This window comes from Aristolochia californica, unplaced genomic scaffold (assembly GCF_029961685.1).
Source record: "Aristolochia californica isolate CCGP_79_NKW_82.1479 unplaced genomic scaffold, dmAriCali1.0.hap1 SCAF_12, whole genome shotgun sequence".
In the NCBI taxonomy this organism is placed as follows: Eukaryota; Viridiplantae; Streptophyta; class Magnoliopsida; order Piperales; family Aristolochiaceae; genus Aristolochia; species Aristolochia californica.
The window spans coordinates 31,295,755-31,310,092 of record NW_027181793.1 but is presented as its reverse complement, the minus strand read 5'-3'; the positions used below and the strand labels follow the sequence as shown (position 1 = coordinate 31,310,092).

Genomic DNA, 14,338 nt, shown 5'->3' with positions numbered 1-14,338 from the left:
GTTTGATCGTTTGCCCATTGACCTTTTTCAAAGAAAAGGAATTTTGAGGGCTCTTTTTTTTGCTTTTTTTTCTATAGCAGGTAATTTATGCTAGAAAAATATAATTGAATAGCCTCAAATCTCCATTAGTGGTCATAGTTGCTTAAAATGTAAGTTCTTGGTTCCTGTTTCAAAAACTACTGGCTGCACAAAAGTTCTAAGACCAAGTTGGCTGCACCAATCTTGTAGCTCATTTTATACTTATTTGCTAGTCAGTGTTCTATTTGATGCTCACCTACTTGCTAAATGAGACAAATTGGCTTATGCATTTTCTTTGGATGTAATGGGTAGGTCTAAGAAGCAAGTTAGTCTCTCTACAACATGAACTGTGTAACTGAGGCCAGTATTTGCTTCTTTTTCTCCTTTTTCCCTGTGAGACAAAAAATATTCAAATAACTCAATCTACAAGTGCTCAATTTTCAGAAAAGTTTGATTTACTATTTCCAGGGCATACTCCTTTATTGGGAAACCTAAAAAAAATGAGTTATTTCAGATCTAAGTCCAGAATAAGCACCGGATGTAAACCCAGGAATTGGCTCCTCCATGTTCAAAAAGGAGCTCAAAAGACTAAAAATGTTTGTAAGACTGCCTTTAGAAAGAATACCCCTTTACATGTGTCTGTAATTCCTTAAATGACTCTCCAGTTAAAAGTGAGGAAGAACAGAGATTAAAACTAGCCCTCCCTCCCACCATGTGAAAATTTAAGTAATTTTTTATGTATTTGTATATTTTTTAATTTAAGTTTTTTTTTTTTACTTTAGATGATTTTCGTTTTTTAGATTATTTCTATAACTTTTTTGTAATTTAAAATATTTTTTTATAATTTATACTTTTGTAACGTAATTAGATAATTTAACTTATTTATAACCATTTTAATAATTTAAATAAAATTTGTAGAATTCATTGAATTTCTTAACGGGTTCCAATAAGAATACAATTAAGTTTATCGGATGTCCAATAAGTATCCAATAGCTTGTTGGATGTTTCTGGAATATCCAGTAAGTTAATGATTTGGGTTTGAATTGGATTTGGATTTGGATAAAATCCAAATCAAATCATCGACCCGCATAACCAATCAATTGAATAAAATCCAAATGAAATCATTCCACCACCTCAATGAATCAATTGAATAACTCCACATCAACTTGTGTTGAAAAAGACCCACCTGTGATCTATACAACTCGCTTCAGAACACCGAAATTTCAACCCTAACTTCACCTAGCACCTATCAAAAGCAAGGATCTGTAGTAAAAACGACATAGCTGCAAAGTACTTTAGATAATCTGCATCTACCCTATATCAAGTCAAAGAAAAAAAAGAATCGTCTTTTCTCCCCATGCATTTGCCACTTTCCCCCAGTGGGAGGGAGGGGTGGCACCCACTGACCCCAAAACCCTTTTTAGGATTTTCTTTGGCACATCACTGTATGACCAAATGGGAATGGCAAGATCATCCAGTGATGAAGACAGTTAAAAGTAAGTTTCTAAGAAGTAAAAGATCAAGAATGGTGCAGCAGAACATCACGACTAGGCATATTAAGTTGAGTTTCAAGCTCAGTAGCTTCACATTTGACACGGATACCAGTAAAAACCACCAAGATGTCTTCGGTAGATTAAAGCTGGATAAGATTCTTCAGACAATAAGTACCCACAATGAACCAACAAACCAACACAAATGAAAAAGCAGCCAGGCCAATCAAAAAGGTCAAGCCACCCAACAAAATTCCCAGAGAAAATACTAAAATAAATGGTAAATAAGATTTCATGATAGCAGTTTTGTTTACCCAACGGCCCTTGAGGAAAACGAGAGCAGCCAAATTCACCACATTCCACCTGTTGTATCCACCATAACACAATCTGTTCAGATTATTGGCAACAAACGAATGGCAGTTGCAAGTGAAAAGGTTGTAAGCTTTGTGCTGGAACTCTTGAGTGCACTTTCGGACAGCATCATCCCAACTCATATCTTTATCAGGTTCAGTAAACAAGAGACACTGCATGAAGAAAAACATAATTAATATACTCAAAAAAATAATGAGATAAATGAACATCACAAATTGGTTGTGGCTCAGTCGTATCATGGGGGATTTTCCATAATGAGATCCTGGTTTCAAGCCTCACTAGGCTCAGGGGGGTCCAGCTACAAATCCATAGTGATAAAAAGGCTAAAAAGAAAGAAAGAAAGAAACACTGAAAATCAAGATCCATGTGTGCAGCATTTATATATATTTCTCTAACCATTTTAAGACCACAGAGGCTTGCCATGTTTGCTTGCTCACAAGTACCACTGATAACCACCAGAAGAAAGAATCCTTTAAAACAAATGATTTATCACACAACTCCTACTTAAATATGAATTATTGCCATTTATGTAACAAACTGAAGGGACTCTCAGCAAATTTGCTCTACATGGTATCCAACCGTCTAGGATGGTAGTTAGACAGATTCAAGGAGATGAACAAATAAATCTTAAACAATTCTACTGCAGATAACAACATAGACAGACACAGGTATTAAAAAAAAAAAAAAAAAAAAGAGGAAGAAGAAGAAGAAGAAGAAGAAGAGAGAGAGTGAGAGAGAAAAAAAAATTGCTCAATTTTAACACATGGATGAGACAACGAAAGACGGGCGAACGACGGAATCAACCACCATGTGAGCGATGGACTCACGTGGAGCACAGAACCTGACGAATGGTGAAGAAGATGAAGAAGGATGGAGGACAGTGACCAGGAAGAGAAGACAGAGCCAGGGAACCGGATACAAGAGAGATCGAAAAAGCCAAGGTGACTTGCCTCATATTGGCCTACCACCGTAACAGCACCCATCTATACATGGAGTAGTGCTAAAGAGACGGTAGCCTGCACTCGAGATCTCCACGAGGACCAGATTGAGAAACTTATCCATCCGAATCTCAGGGGAGAGGTATCACTAGCCTCATCTCCCAATTCAAGAAAGTGGTGGAATGCTTGGATCGGATAAAAGGAAAAAAGGAAATCTAGAGAAGGAACTCCCTGTACTGGCTCACAGTGGTGGAGAGTTGTAAAGGAGAACTGTGCCCAGTATTGGGAAATCAAGCTGGGCAACTCCTGGCAGCAGTGGACATTCCAAAGTATGCACACGATGGTTTCAATCGGACGCTTTTTGCAAGGCTCTAATTGCCTTCTCTATCAATTTGCTCTACCCCTTGACACCCTCTTAGCCCATCACCCAAACGTTCCCACCTCTCTCACAACCCCAATCCCTCCACCCCACATCCCAGCTCTTATGCCCACCTCAGACATACCCCCATCCCAAACTCCAGCCACCACCCACCCTCCAAACCCCAACCCCCCTTCGCAGACATCAAATCAACCTCAGCAGTAATCACCCTTCAACAATTATTCCTCTCCCCACAAAACCCAGTATCCAAACACCCAATCATTCATATTAGCCAGACATTTTTTCTCCAATGCCAAGAAACCTTGAAAACTTGCCTATATGACATAGTGACCAACCCTAACCTGAGAGCAGAGGACATCTTAATCTGAATCCAATAGACCTGGAACCTTGCATATCCACCCAACATGAAATACCTTGAGAACAACTGTTTGGCCCCTAAATCTGGAGCATGAAAAGAAGTCTGAAAGGTGTTGGATTCACGTGATGGAAGCACAGGTGAGATCTTCATTGACCTAGAGTCTTGGAGGCCCTAGCTTGAGAGTTCACACCATCATGAGTGGATCTCAATCTCAAGGGAAGGGTTGGCTTCGAACCGAGCCGACTCGGTATCCCTGGATTTTGAGCCGAGCTCGACCAAAACCAGGTTCGGCTCAACGGGTCGTGAGCCGGCTCGTTAACGGGCCGAGTCGGAACCGGGAGCAGGAGCGAGGGGGGAAATTCTTCCTCCCCTCGTCACCGCCGAGCCCCTCCCATCAGTTGTTGTCGCCGTTGACAGCTGTCGTCGACCGCCTCTGTAGCCATCTGTTTGATTTCTTCCTCCCCTCGCCTTCGCCTCTGTTTCCGTCGCAGCCGTCATCCCCGACGACAGGTCCTTGCCGGCGCCGTAACCCCCTTCCCTCTGCGTTGTCTCGGCGGAAAACCAGACCCCCCCCCCCCATGCGAAGATGATTTCGCACGTGCGAGATCATAAAGTGAAAAAAAAAAAATCCTTAAACTCTCCTTCCTCATGGCTCTTGAAGAAATTGAAAATACATTTTAGTAGAAATAAGTTTCTTGGGACTATTAGTGTCTCATGACTATTACTGTCCCATTATCTTTTTATGTATTTCTTTAGTAAACACCCCCCCCCCCCCCCCCCCCCCCCGCTACAGGTTGTAGAGGGGAAGCTCTTCGTATTTTCCCTTTTCTCTTAATATTAATCTCACTGTTTAAAAATATATAGCTTAAATAATTCTCAGTTTAATAATTAACAAACAAAGTCAACTTACTTGCTCTTTTCTTATTTGGATGTATTGAGCAGTTGCTCCAAATGCAAAGTTGTCAACACAAACAAAGTTGGGACCAGCAAAATCCAAGATGACCCCATCTTCTCTGCATATGCCAATATGACCAATAAAGGGAATGAACCAGGAAAGCACAGGCAAAGGGGTCCAAACAATGCAGCAAGGAAATCGGGCTCTTTTAGGATCAATTTCATCAGGCAAGGAATTTCTGTCCAGTACCAGCCGACAATCAATAGCTGCTGCTGAATCCATAACCTCTCTACAGCTTTACATACACCCTCAGATTAAGTTTCAGCAACCTGTGCAAAACAAGAACATGCAACAAATTCTGAAACATTTCAGTATAATTTCATGCCATTACTTTATTGCAGCTCTTAAATATGGGTTAAAAGACAGAAGAAAAAGCAGGCACAATGAGTTATTCATATAAGGATTGGTTCCAGAGAACTAGGGAGTCAGCTGAAACTAGCTTTAACAAGCATTAGCAAATTCAAACATTTGGTTTTGCTTTTATGAGAGAACTTCAATGAGAACCACTCAATATAATGGGTTCTGGCCTAGAAACCAGAGACTCAACTCATGTTTAGAATTAGGTCAACTGTTAAATAAACAATCATTGCCTTTCCTGCCTCGTGAATACCAAATGAACCAGATTTTTTGCAAAGCAAAGAACAAATACACAAGAATATGGAAGACTACGAAGCTTTGTGGATCTGCCTAAGACAAGAAATTTACACAACTAAATTATCTAGAGTCATATGATATATTCCTTAGAAGTTAATGGACAACAGTTGGACATGAAGTCCGGCTTTTATACAATGGACTTATAACATGAAACCGGGATTTCCAAGTTGCTGTGCCACTTGAGACAATAAATATTTCAAAAAAATTAATTAGCAACAACTTTTAGACTTCTGGATAAACTCTCAGACACAAATGACACTTGGTGAATTCAGCAGACTTCACTAGAAGTAAAACAACTGCAAAAAGTTGATATATACTTAACTAAGAATAAAGAAATGAGGTTATTCATTCTTACAAGAAAAAAATGATTAATAAATTTTATATCATGTTTGTAAAAGACAATTACGCTTAATTTGTTCTCCTTGTGCCTGAATAAAGTACTATGCCTTTGTAAATTATTAGACCTAATTTTGTATAACTCTTATTAGTAATTCCTTATCTATGGATTGAGTCATTGGCTCAAATGCCACAGTGAAGGCCCCTTACAGTGAGATATTGGGTTCAAGTCTTTTCCATGAAGAATCTGCGGTGCTGTAACAAATATCAGACTGCAATTTGTAATTTAGCCTCTGTACAAAAGATGCCTTATACTTTTTCCTGAATATGGCAAGTTAATTAAGAGAGAGAGAAGGGACATTTCAAAAAAAAAAACAGAGAGAGAGAGAAGGGAATACAAATAGGGATTAGGAGCCCCGAGGAGGAAGGAAAACAAACCAAACAAAAAGAAAACAACCTAGAAAAAAGAGATTTTTACATTTTCAGTGACTTAAAAGCAGAAAACATTTTTCCAAGATCAATGTCAAAAGCACAAAAGTAGACTGCCACTAAAATGATAAAATATCATCTACACTTATGAGCTCTTCTAATATTAAAATGAAATATTTAAGTGGATCGGGTTCTAGCTCAATGGCCACATGGGAGGCTTTCCAGTGGGAGGTATTGATTTCAAGTCTCACTAAGGCAGAGAAACTAGTAGAATAGCCATAAAAGCTTGCACCAAAACAAAAATTATTGAGAAGAACTGTAAAAGATTCAGTCTGTGAAAGATTCCTTTCACGAATTGGAAAATCATTTTTTGCACTTCTCACTTCCTTCCACCCTCCAGTTTACTTTAAAACTCATTCCCCCTTCAAGCGAATTTCTGAAACTCTTTCTATAAAACTCTGGAACGAACTTCCATGACATTGTTAGTTGAGCAGCTACCTCCGGTCTTAACAATCCTTAGTCCTTGCTGTATATAAAGTAAAATATAGGGGGTAAAAGCAATAACATTTCAAGCGGGAACTTAAACAATCAATCAAAGACTCAGGATAATACAGGCATAAAAGGAACAAAATATTCCCACAGCCTCCGATTCTCAAACATTTTTTAACTGACATTGTCTGAATCGAAATTTCAGTAGGAATTATTCACTATGCAGAAATCAAACCATCAATCCGGTAACCAACGGAGACAACTCGAATAAAATCAAACAACCTAAGCTTCATCTGAATCGTAATCGAGAGGTAGGCTCCCTAAACCAACCTTCAGGAATCTTATCGTTGTGTTTTTAGATAACACTTCAACATTTAAGCGCTAGTCAGAGAAATATCCTGAATGGAAGAAGTACAAACAAAGAGGTTGTCTTCTTACCGTACCTTTGGAGAGGAAGAGAGAGGAATAAGACTTGCAGATTCAAGCAAAGTTTGGCAGAAATTGGCTCCTCTCGGCTCTGGAGATCGGGATGCAACGCAGAGACGAAGGATCTGGCGGATTATGCACGTGCCACAAATCAATTGTTAGTGACGGGAATCCAAGAGATATTTGCAAGTACAGCTGAACTCGAAAATGATAAATAAAAAACATTTTTAGTCTTATTTTTAGCAATACGAAAAGTAATTCCGTGATTGGATGGTTAATATAAGCCATTGACCTATGGAACGGCTGAGATAACGTTTTACATGTTTTATACCAAATGTTTTTCATATTGGACCATCCTCTTTATTTTTTGGTTTTAATATTATGTCTTAAAGATTATACTTTTGGATCTTATAATTTTTTTAATTAAGTATTATTTTTAAATTTATATAAATATTTAGGGTTAGCAGTTAATTATAATTGCTTCTTAAATACTCTATGTTTCAATATTGCTTTTCACTCACCCTCTTTATTTTTTATGAAAAGAAAAGGGTAATAACTTAATTAATTAGGTCATTTTTGTCATTCACCAAATGGATTGAGAAACTTGGCCTAATTAACAAGGTTTTGACCTAATACTAGGTTTTATACTAAACTTACCCAAATTAGGCTCAAGAACCCCATTAAAGATCAAATATGAAAGAGACTTATAAAACTTTCACAATAAAAAGTCTTACATCTAGAATTATTATGGAATAAGATCTCACATAAGAGTTTCAATTAAAATATGTTTTAATTATATTAATTTTTTATTTATATTTAGTTGTTTAGAGGAAGTATTGTACTTTGTAGGTGATGTAGAAAATGAAAGTGAATTACTTATTTGTGTTAGTGTATGCATTGTAAAGTATTTGTTTATGTTAGTACACACAATGGAAAGTACATAATTTTTTTTAATAGATCTAACTTTTATAATGTTTACTTAACTTTTTTATTAATTAACTAAAAGATAGATTTTAATTTGTGATGAATTACTAAATACTTAGAAAATTAAATTAAACTTAGTTAATTAATAAAATACATTAAATATAAAAATTAAATAAATATTTACTTTTATAATATTAAAATTGTAATCTTGTAATATATAAATATCAAATAGTTATATAAAGTTAGTCTATTAACTCTTACTATAGTTGTACTTAATTTTTTTATTAATAAACTAAGATAGATTTGAACTTACAAAAAAAAAATAATAATTAATTAATTAAATTATTTATTAATTAAATATATAAAAATAAAACAAAATTTCGATTATAAGAACACCGTTTTCCGCCACTGATTGGCACCACCATCGGCTAGTACCATGCAGAACTCGGCAAAGGGAGACATTTGCTGTAATAGGGATAGACTTGTCATTTCATGGAGGTGCTGCTGCTTCTTGTCTTTGAGCCTTTTGAGGAGCTAAGAAATTGAAAAAAGGGACCGTCTCTTTTTCAGGAATCCAGGTTTGTTCTCAGGGGAAGATGCTGTAAAGAGGGGAAACTTTTGCCCCTGCCATGGAAGAATAAAGCGCTCAGCGGCATCAGAAGGGAGCTACTCAACCATAGGTTTTGAAAGTGTTGGAACCCCTGAAAGAAGCCTCCAAAAACCTTCAGAATGAAGTGGGTGAGTATACCTAACTTAGGAAGCCTTGTTCGAGCGGGAGAGGTTGGGGACGGCGAGAGAAAGAGAGGATCAATGAGAGAAATCGTCGGGGAGTACTTAAAAATTAAATGGATATTTATAATTATAAGTAGAAGCTAATTATTCACTTTATATTTTCAAATATTATATGTAAATAATGATAGTTAACATGCCAGTACATATTTAATGGATGCTGACCCGTTTTTCTATTTCTGAAATTTACAATAATACCTCGGGCCCCAGGCGTGATCCGTGTGAATGTGAGAGTAGTTTGATAGGCTCTTTCTGGAAAGCGGATAGAAATTCGAATTCGTAATACAACATGTGGCCACGTGTAGCGTGAGGATGATCCGATGCGGACAGCCTCTCGTCTCCGTTACTGTGTGTGTCATCATCCTTCGCTGGACAAATAAATAGCATATATATATATGTAGGGAGTAGACGAGCATATCTACTACAACGTTTAGAAAAGCCGTCTTTGGCCGATGAAGCTGCTCATCCTCTTCTCTCCCGTATGGCGAAGCCCCGATTGCCGAGAAAAACCTTAGATTCTTATACCATCAAAGGCACAAACAAGATCATCAGAGGTGAGTAACCCTCCGAAATCCCCAAACCTCAAAAAAAATTCTTCTTTCTTCGAGCCCGATTCATTTCTTCCTTTCCCGCAATGCCTCTGTCGCAGCCGGTGACTGCGTTTTGATGCGGGCTGCCGACTCATCGAAGCCCCCGTACGTGGCCAAGATCGAGAAGATTGAGTCCAACGGTCGTGGAGGCAACGTGCAGGTTAGAGTCCGTTGGTATTATCGCCCCGAGGAGTCCATAGGCGGACGTCGTCAATTTCATGGTGCCAAGGAGGTATTCCTCTCCGACCACTATGACGTTCAGAGTGCTGATACCATCGAAGGAAAATGCACTGTTCACACTTTCAAGAGTTATACCAAACTTGATGCTGTCGGAAACGAGGATTATTTCTGCCGCTTCGAATACAAATCCGCCACGGGGAGCTTTAATCCGGATAGAGTTGCCGTGTAAGTTACCTTCCCTCGAGTTTTCTTTGTTACTAATTCCCCTTTTCTTTATTTTTATACAGTTTTGATCTAAATTTTTGTTGCGGTTCTAAGTAGATTGTAGAACCGTTCTTCTTGGCTCCTGTTTTCTTTTCTTTTTCTTATCCAGATTAAAGTGCTACATACTGTCGTACCATTACCATATCACTTCGGTGGGTTGTGATTAAGAGCAAGTGCGAGTATTTTCATTGGGCACGTATAGGAAAATTTCCTGGCTGTAACTGGTTCCTTTCTTCATGCAGAAAATGGAAGTCATTATTTTTCTTGTCCTTTCCCTTGCCTGCTGGTGAAAGTTGTCATTTTCGTGCTCAAATGCATTCTAGTTGCTGTGACAGCAACGGGGAAATGAAAAAGCGGGCGAGAGGCTTAGAGTTACAGAGACCTACTAGTTTTTCTCCCCCCACACCCCTTCAGCGCACACACACACACACACACACACCTTCTGCTATCTTTTCTATACTAGGTAAACTAATGGAGAAACTATTGTCCATGATTTCTCTAGTCTTTGGGAGTTATTGAAAGTTTTGTAATTTACACTGAACATTTCTGAAAGATGTATTTTTTTTTTTTAGACATAACCGAAATCCCAATGCACACACACACCCACTCCTGCTGCTGTCTTTTCGATGCTAGTTAAACTGATGGAGAAACTTTTGTCCATGATTTCCATAGTCTTTGGGGAGTTATTGAAAGTTTTGTAATTACACTGAACATTTCTGAAAGATGATTTTTTTTTTTTTTACACATGACAGAAATCCCAATGTGCTAATTAACTAATCTCAATATAGTTTGCTTATGATCTAACCTGGGTGTAGAAGTACACTGTGAGATGACTGCAGATTTAGTTAGGGGGACATAAAAAACCTCTTTCTAAGTGTTTTTTTTTATCTATGAGCAAGTGCTATAAATAGAAGCAGTTTTTTTTAATGCAAATAGATGGAAGCAGTTATTGAAGGATATTTTGTAGTTTTAAATATTATCCATTTCTCAGTGAAGAAAGTGTGATGAGTACTACAGCGACTCAGTCTACTTCATCTCCATAAATGGGTGATACAGTGTGTGTGATAGGCCTCGTGGATGCTCCATGGATTTTCTCTAAGAAAGTTTGATCAGGCTCTTTTCTTTCTGTTTCTAACAGATAATTTTTTTCACTTGCTTTAATCAAGCTTGTGTGCTTGTATATTTGTTCATAATTGACGAACTATATTGGTAATTTGCTAATTATTAGTATTACTTTTAATTATTGGCCTCGGTGCTTACTGTTTGATTACGTGTGGCAGCTATTGCAAGTGTGAGATGCCTTACAATCCTGATGACCTAATGATTCAGTGTGAAGGCTGCAATGATTGGTGAGTCTTGATGTTATTTGTCTGCTTACTGGTATCCCATTACCATCATTCTATTTTAAGCATGTCAAGCAATAACATTTGGATTAGGGGCATGTTTTCTCCAAGTTCAATTGCAGAATTATCTGATTTTATGCTAAACTTTGTCTTAAAAGTGCTTCTTGAACTCTACTAGTTTATTGGAAAATTGAAGACTCGTGAATGCTGGTAGTCATAATGGATTGCTAAGATGGTTTTTGGAGATGCTAACTAATTCAGTTGGAAACTCTTTTTGACATCAAGCTAAACACACTTAGCATAGTTCATTGTAATTAACTGACTTGGTGGGGATGCCTGTTTATTTTGTAGGATTGGTGATTGGTGATTGAACTGCCTTTTCCTGACTTCCTTTAAGTCCCATAAAGTTGTGTGTCAGCAGAAACAATCACCATAGCTGCTATTCTTGATTATGCTAATGGTGATTTTTTTAAAACTAAATGTCAGTGGCATGAGGCATCTATGTAATTGGTTAATTTCCTCACCAATTCTTTAATGGGAATGGGTGTTGGGAAATGCTTCTCTGTCTGTTTCCCCTTTTAGCCTTTTTTCTGTCTGGCCAAATCTTCTTGTTAAATTTTCAGTGACAATTCCAAACTTATTCCAGAAGCATGCTAGTCGACAGTGAAGGAGATATCCATATATCCTTGCATGTTCCTCTATACATTATTGACTTAGTTCTTATCAATGGGAGGGTTACTCAGCGAGTCTTGACCACCATTTGATTGATTCAAAATGGACTCTGCTGTTTCTTATTTTACAACAGTGTCACTAAGAAAATGTCATACAACCAACCAGATGTTCTCCAAGACAAATGTAAGGCCGGTACTTACAAATTGCTGAATGTTTAGCAGTAGTTTTGCAATACCATGAATAAAATGCTTCTTAGCTGGAATTTGAACTGAATAACTTCTTTTGAGATATAAAATTAGAAGCCACAAACTGTGATGGCATATGTATGTCCCAATTTCTGTGTTTGGCTATTTGGTGCATCCTTGGCCATGAAAAGTGAGCTCGTGTACTCTATTGGCTACCTGAGTGATTATTGGATGAACTTTTGACCCGCCACTTGATGAAATCTCTGAAAAAGCTGGTATTTGTTGGTTGCAACTGATGTCAGCATCAAGGTCCTATCACTATCAGAGGCCTCCTCTCATTCATGCTTGTAGTGTACAGTCTCCAAAATTTTCCTTATTTTGTATTTGGTTCATTTCTAACCACAGTATTGTAATTGAGAGACAAATAATTTATACATGTATAGCATTTAAATAATGTGTATTTATGGTTCACATTGAAACAGCAATTCAATTTGTTATTTTTCTCTTGGAGGCCAACATCATTCATTTGAATCAAACAGAATGATTAAGAGAACTAGTTATAGCTCTGAAGAAGTTTGTATTGGAAAGTGCCTAGGGTTCAGAGAATCCTAACATTTTACCTTGCTTCAATTTTGTACTTTGAGAAACTCTTGTTAATCATTATTTAGATAAGAGTTGTCACCTATTCAGCAATTACTTGTTACGTCTTCACTCATATAATCTGAATGCAGTCTTCTCAATGCTTCCAACTTTGACATTCTGCAGAAGGATTGCTACCTATGTTTCTCATGCTGCCCTAGGTTGCTCTGTGAGACTCCATGAAGTTTGTTGCTTGCTATTGCAGTAGGTTTAGATGGATATCACCGTTACTGTGTTTCGGGTCAGAGGTCTTTTAGATTCTAGTGATCATAGCTGCAGTATTCAAGGTCTGGCTAGTTCAAGTTTGATTAATATAAATGCATATCTGTATTTGGAAAAGATTCAAGTCTAAGATCTCCTTGTGGCTCTGGACATCAGGTTGTCACTATATCATGTAATCTGCTGCATCTATACTCTCTTCTTTTGGCATTGTATTGATCTTAGTGGGTTTTCAGTGCCTACCTTGTCAATCATGATACCACAATCACAATTCTTTCTTGTTTTATTTTACAGGTTTCATCCCCCATGCATTAATATGACAGTAGCGGAAGCCAAAAGGCTTGAACACTTCTTCTGTCAGACTTGTGCATCTCATGGTGAGAAAAAGACTCTTGATACCCAGACTGCTCAAAGACAGCCAGAGGTGAAGGTAGGTTCATGGTACTTGAATTTTAGATATTCCCTCTGGTATCAAATCTCTGTTGTTCAGGATGTCTTATTCATTTTATTTCCTGAGGTGAAACTTCATAGACATGCCAGTTTCATACTGTTGACAAAATTCAACAAACCTACCTGCTGAATGGAGCCAAGTATTAGTGAAAAGTCAAAAGTTTTAATACCTTGATCTAAACTAACCAAAAGGACCAGCTTTTAGCAGAAGGAAAAAGTATGCATGAGTATTAAGGGGCAAGATTTTTTTTTTTGTTTATTCCTTTTTATTTCTGGAGTGAGGGTCGGGAAGGGGGAGAAGTATTGCATCTGAGAATGGGTGGGTGTTCTTGATGTGGGATTTAAGATGAAATGTCTCTGCCGGAATCATATTTGGGATGCTCATAATTTTTGCGTGTTTTTCAGGTTGACAATAAACGTAGGAGGAGGTAAGATATTGAGTGTCAATATTGCCGCTTTCTAATAACTTCGTTGGAGGCATGAAAATAACAGCAAGAATGTAGTAGAGTGGCCAAACTGGGACGGAATTCTGTAGAGAGCTGCATAGACCGATGTGCTTGCAGATCAAGGTTTAAGCATGTGCCTTGACAAAGTTTTTCTGGTCAAGGGGTGCTCATGTTGTAAATAGCTTTTGCATCAGGTTTTGTGTTCCTTGACTTGTTGAAGTTAGGGTTTGAAGGGTCATGGTATCATGAAAACGCCCTGAAAGTCCTTACCCAATTTTAATGGTTTGCAAATACTTGTCTTTCAACCATACTGAAACTGGCAATCGTGTATAGCTAAACTGATCAATTGAAGTGAAAGTTAGATAAAATCACAATTTGTCTTTTCTTTTTTCTAACCTTTTCAGATTTAAGAGGGTGATCTATCGACAACTTACCCTGAATTGTGTATCTTTTGCACCCTGCTCCCCTTGGTTGTTACTACTATTAAGCCCATCCTTCAATATTTCAAAGAAATTCTGCATCTTCTTACAATCCTGCACTGCGTAGGTTAGATGCAAGCGATTTGGAAATTTCTTTCGTAAGAGAAATGTCCACCAATTCTTACAAGAGTATCGAGTGTTTCAAGCAGTGGTTTTGAAGAGGGAGACCGAAAACGACCATGAACGCTGAAAATTTTCACGGCTCGTTGCCAGTTATTTTGTTCACAGCAAAGACACGACAATGGTTAAAACCATGTATTTGGCTCCCGGTTTTGGACCTCCTAAGACCTTATTCATCTTCGTCTTTGGTCACT

The 14,338-nt window shown here is 37.7% G+C and overlaps 2 protein-coding genes across 6 annotated transcripts; one reads left to right on the top strand and one right to left on the bottom strand.

Annotated features, from left to right (window-relative positions):
* Positions 1–1,626: 1,626 nt before the first annotated feature.
* Positions 1,627–7,007, bottom strand: LOC137946309 (protein RTE1-HOMOLOG). 2 transcript variants are annotated; one of them, XM_068792549.1, is made up of 3 exons: positions 6,857–7,007; positions 4,466–4,779; positions 1,627–2,032 (listed from the first exon to the last, which is right to left on the bottom strand). In XM_068792549.1, exons 2-3 carry the CDS (start codon positions 4,730–4,732, stop codon positions 1,652–1,654), a joined length of 648 nt encoding a protein of 215 aa, XP_068648650.1. In that variant the 5' UTR covers positions 4,733–4,779; positions 6,857–7,007; the 3' UTR covers positions 1,627–1,651. The 2 variants fall into 2 exon arrangements, with proteins under 2 accessions (XP_068648650.1, XP_068648648.1); XM_068792547.1 differs by having other exon boundaries at positions 6,862–7,007.
* A 1,989-nt stretch (positions 7,008–8,996) lies between these two features.
* LOC137945970 (chromatin remodeling protein EBS-like) lies at positions 8,997–13,891 on the top strand. 4 transcript variants are annotated; one of them, XR_011111038.1, is made up of 5 exons: positions 8,997–9,111; positions 9,207–9,552; positions 10,872–10,940; positions 12,557–12,824; positions 12,944–13,032. XR_011111038.1 is itself a non-coding variant. In XM_068792092.1 (5 exons), exons 1-5 carry the CDS (start codon positions 9,039–9,041, stop codon positions 13,529–13,531), a joined length of 651 nt encoding a protein of 216 aa, XP_068648193.1. In that variant the 5' UTR covers positions 8,997–9,038; the 3' UTR covers positions 13,532–13,891. The 4 variants fall into 4 exon arrangements, 2 of the variants coding, with proteins under 2 accessions (XP_068648193.1, XP_068648194.1); XR_011111037.1 differs by having other exon boundaries at positions 12,523–12,824; XM_068792092.1 differs by lacking the exon at positions 12,557–12,824 and adding an exon at positions 13,505–13,891 and having other exon boundaries at positions 12,944–13,079.
* Positions 13,892–14,338: the final 447 nt, after the last annotated feature.

Bases quoted from the DNA above. Each gene is read 5' to 3' on its own strand.
- LOC137945970 (XM_068792092.1), top strand. From the start codon at position 9,039: ATGGCGAAGCCCCGATTGCCGAGAAAAACCTTAGATTCTTATACCATC. The intron at 9,553-10,871 runs GTAAGTTACCTT...TACGTGTGGCAG, and splicing joins AATCCGGATAGAGTTGCCGT to CTATTGCAAGTGTGAGATGC. The intron at 10,941-12,943 runs GTGAGTCTTGAT...TTTATTTTACAG, and splicing joins TGTGAAGGCTGCAATGATTG to GTTTCATCCCCCATGCATTA.
- LOC137946309 (XM_068792549.1), bottom strand. From the start codon at position 4,732: ATGGATTCAGCAGCAGCTATTGATTGTCGGCTGGTACTGGACAGAAAT. The intron at 2,033-4,465 runs GTAAGTTGACTT...TTCTTCATGCAG, and splicing joins TCCAAATAAGAAAAGAGCAA to TGTCTCTTGTTTACTGAACC.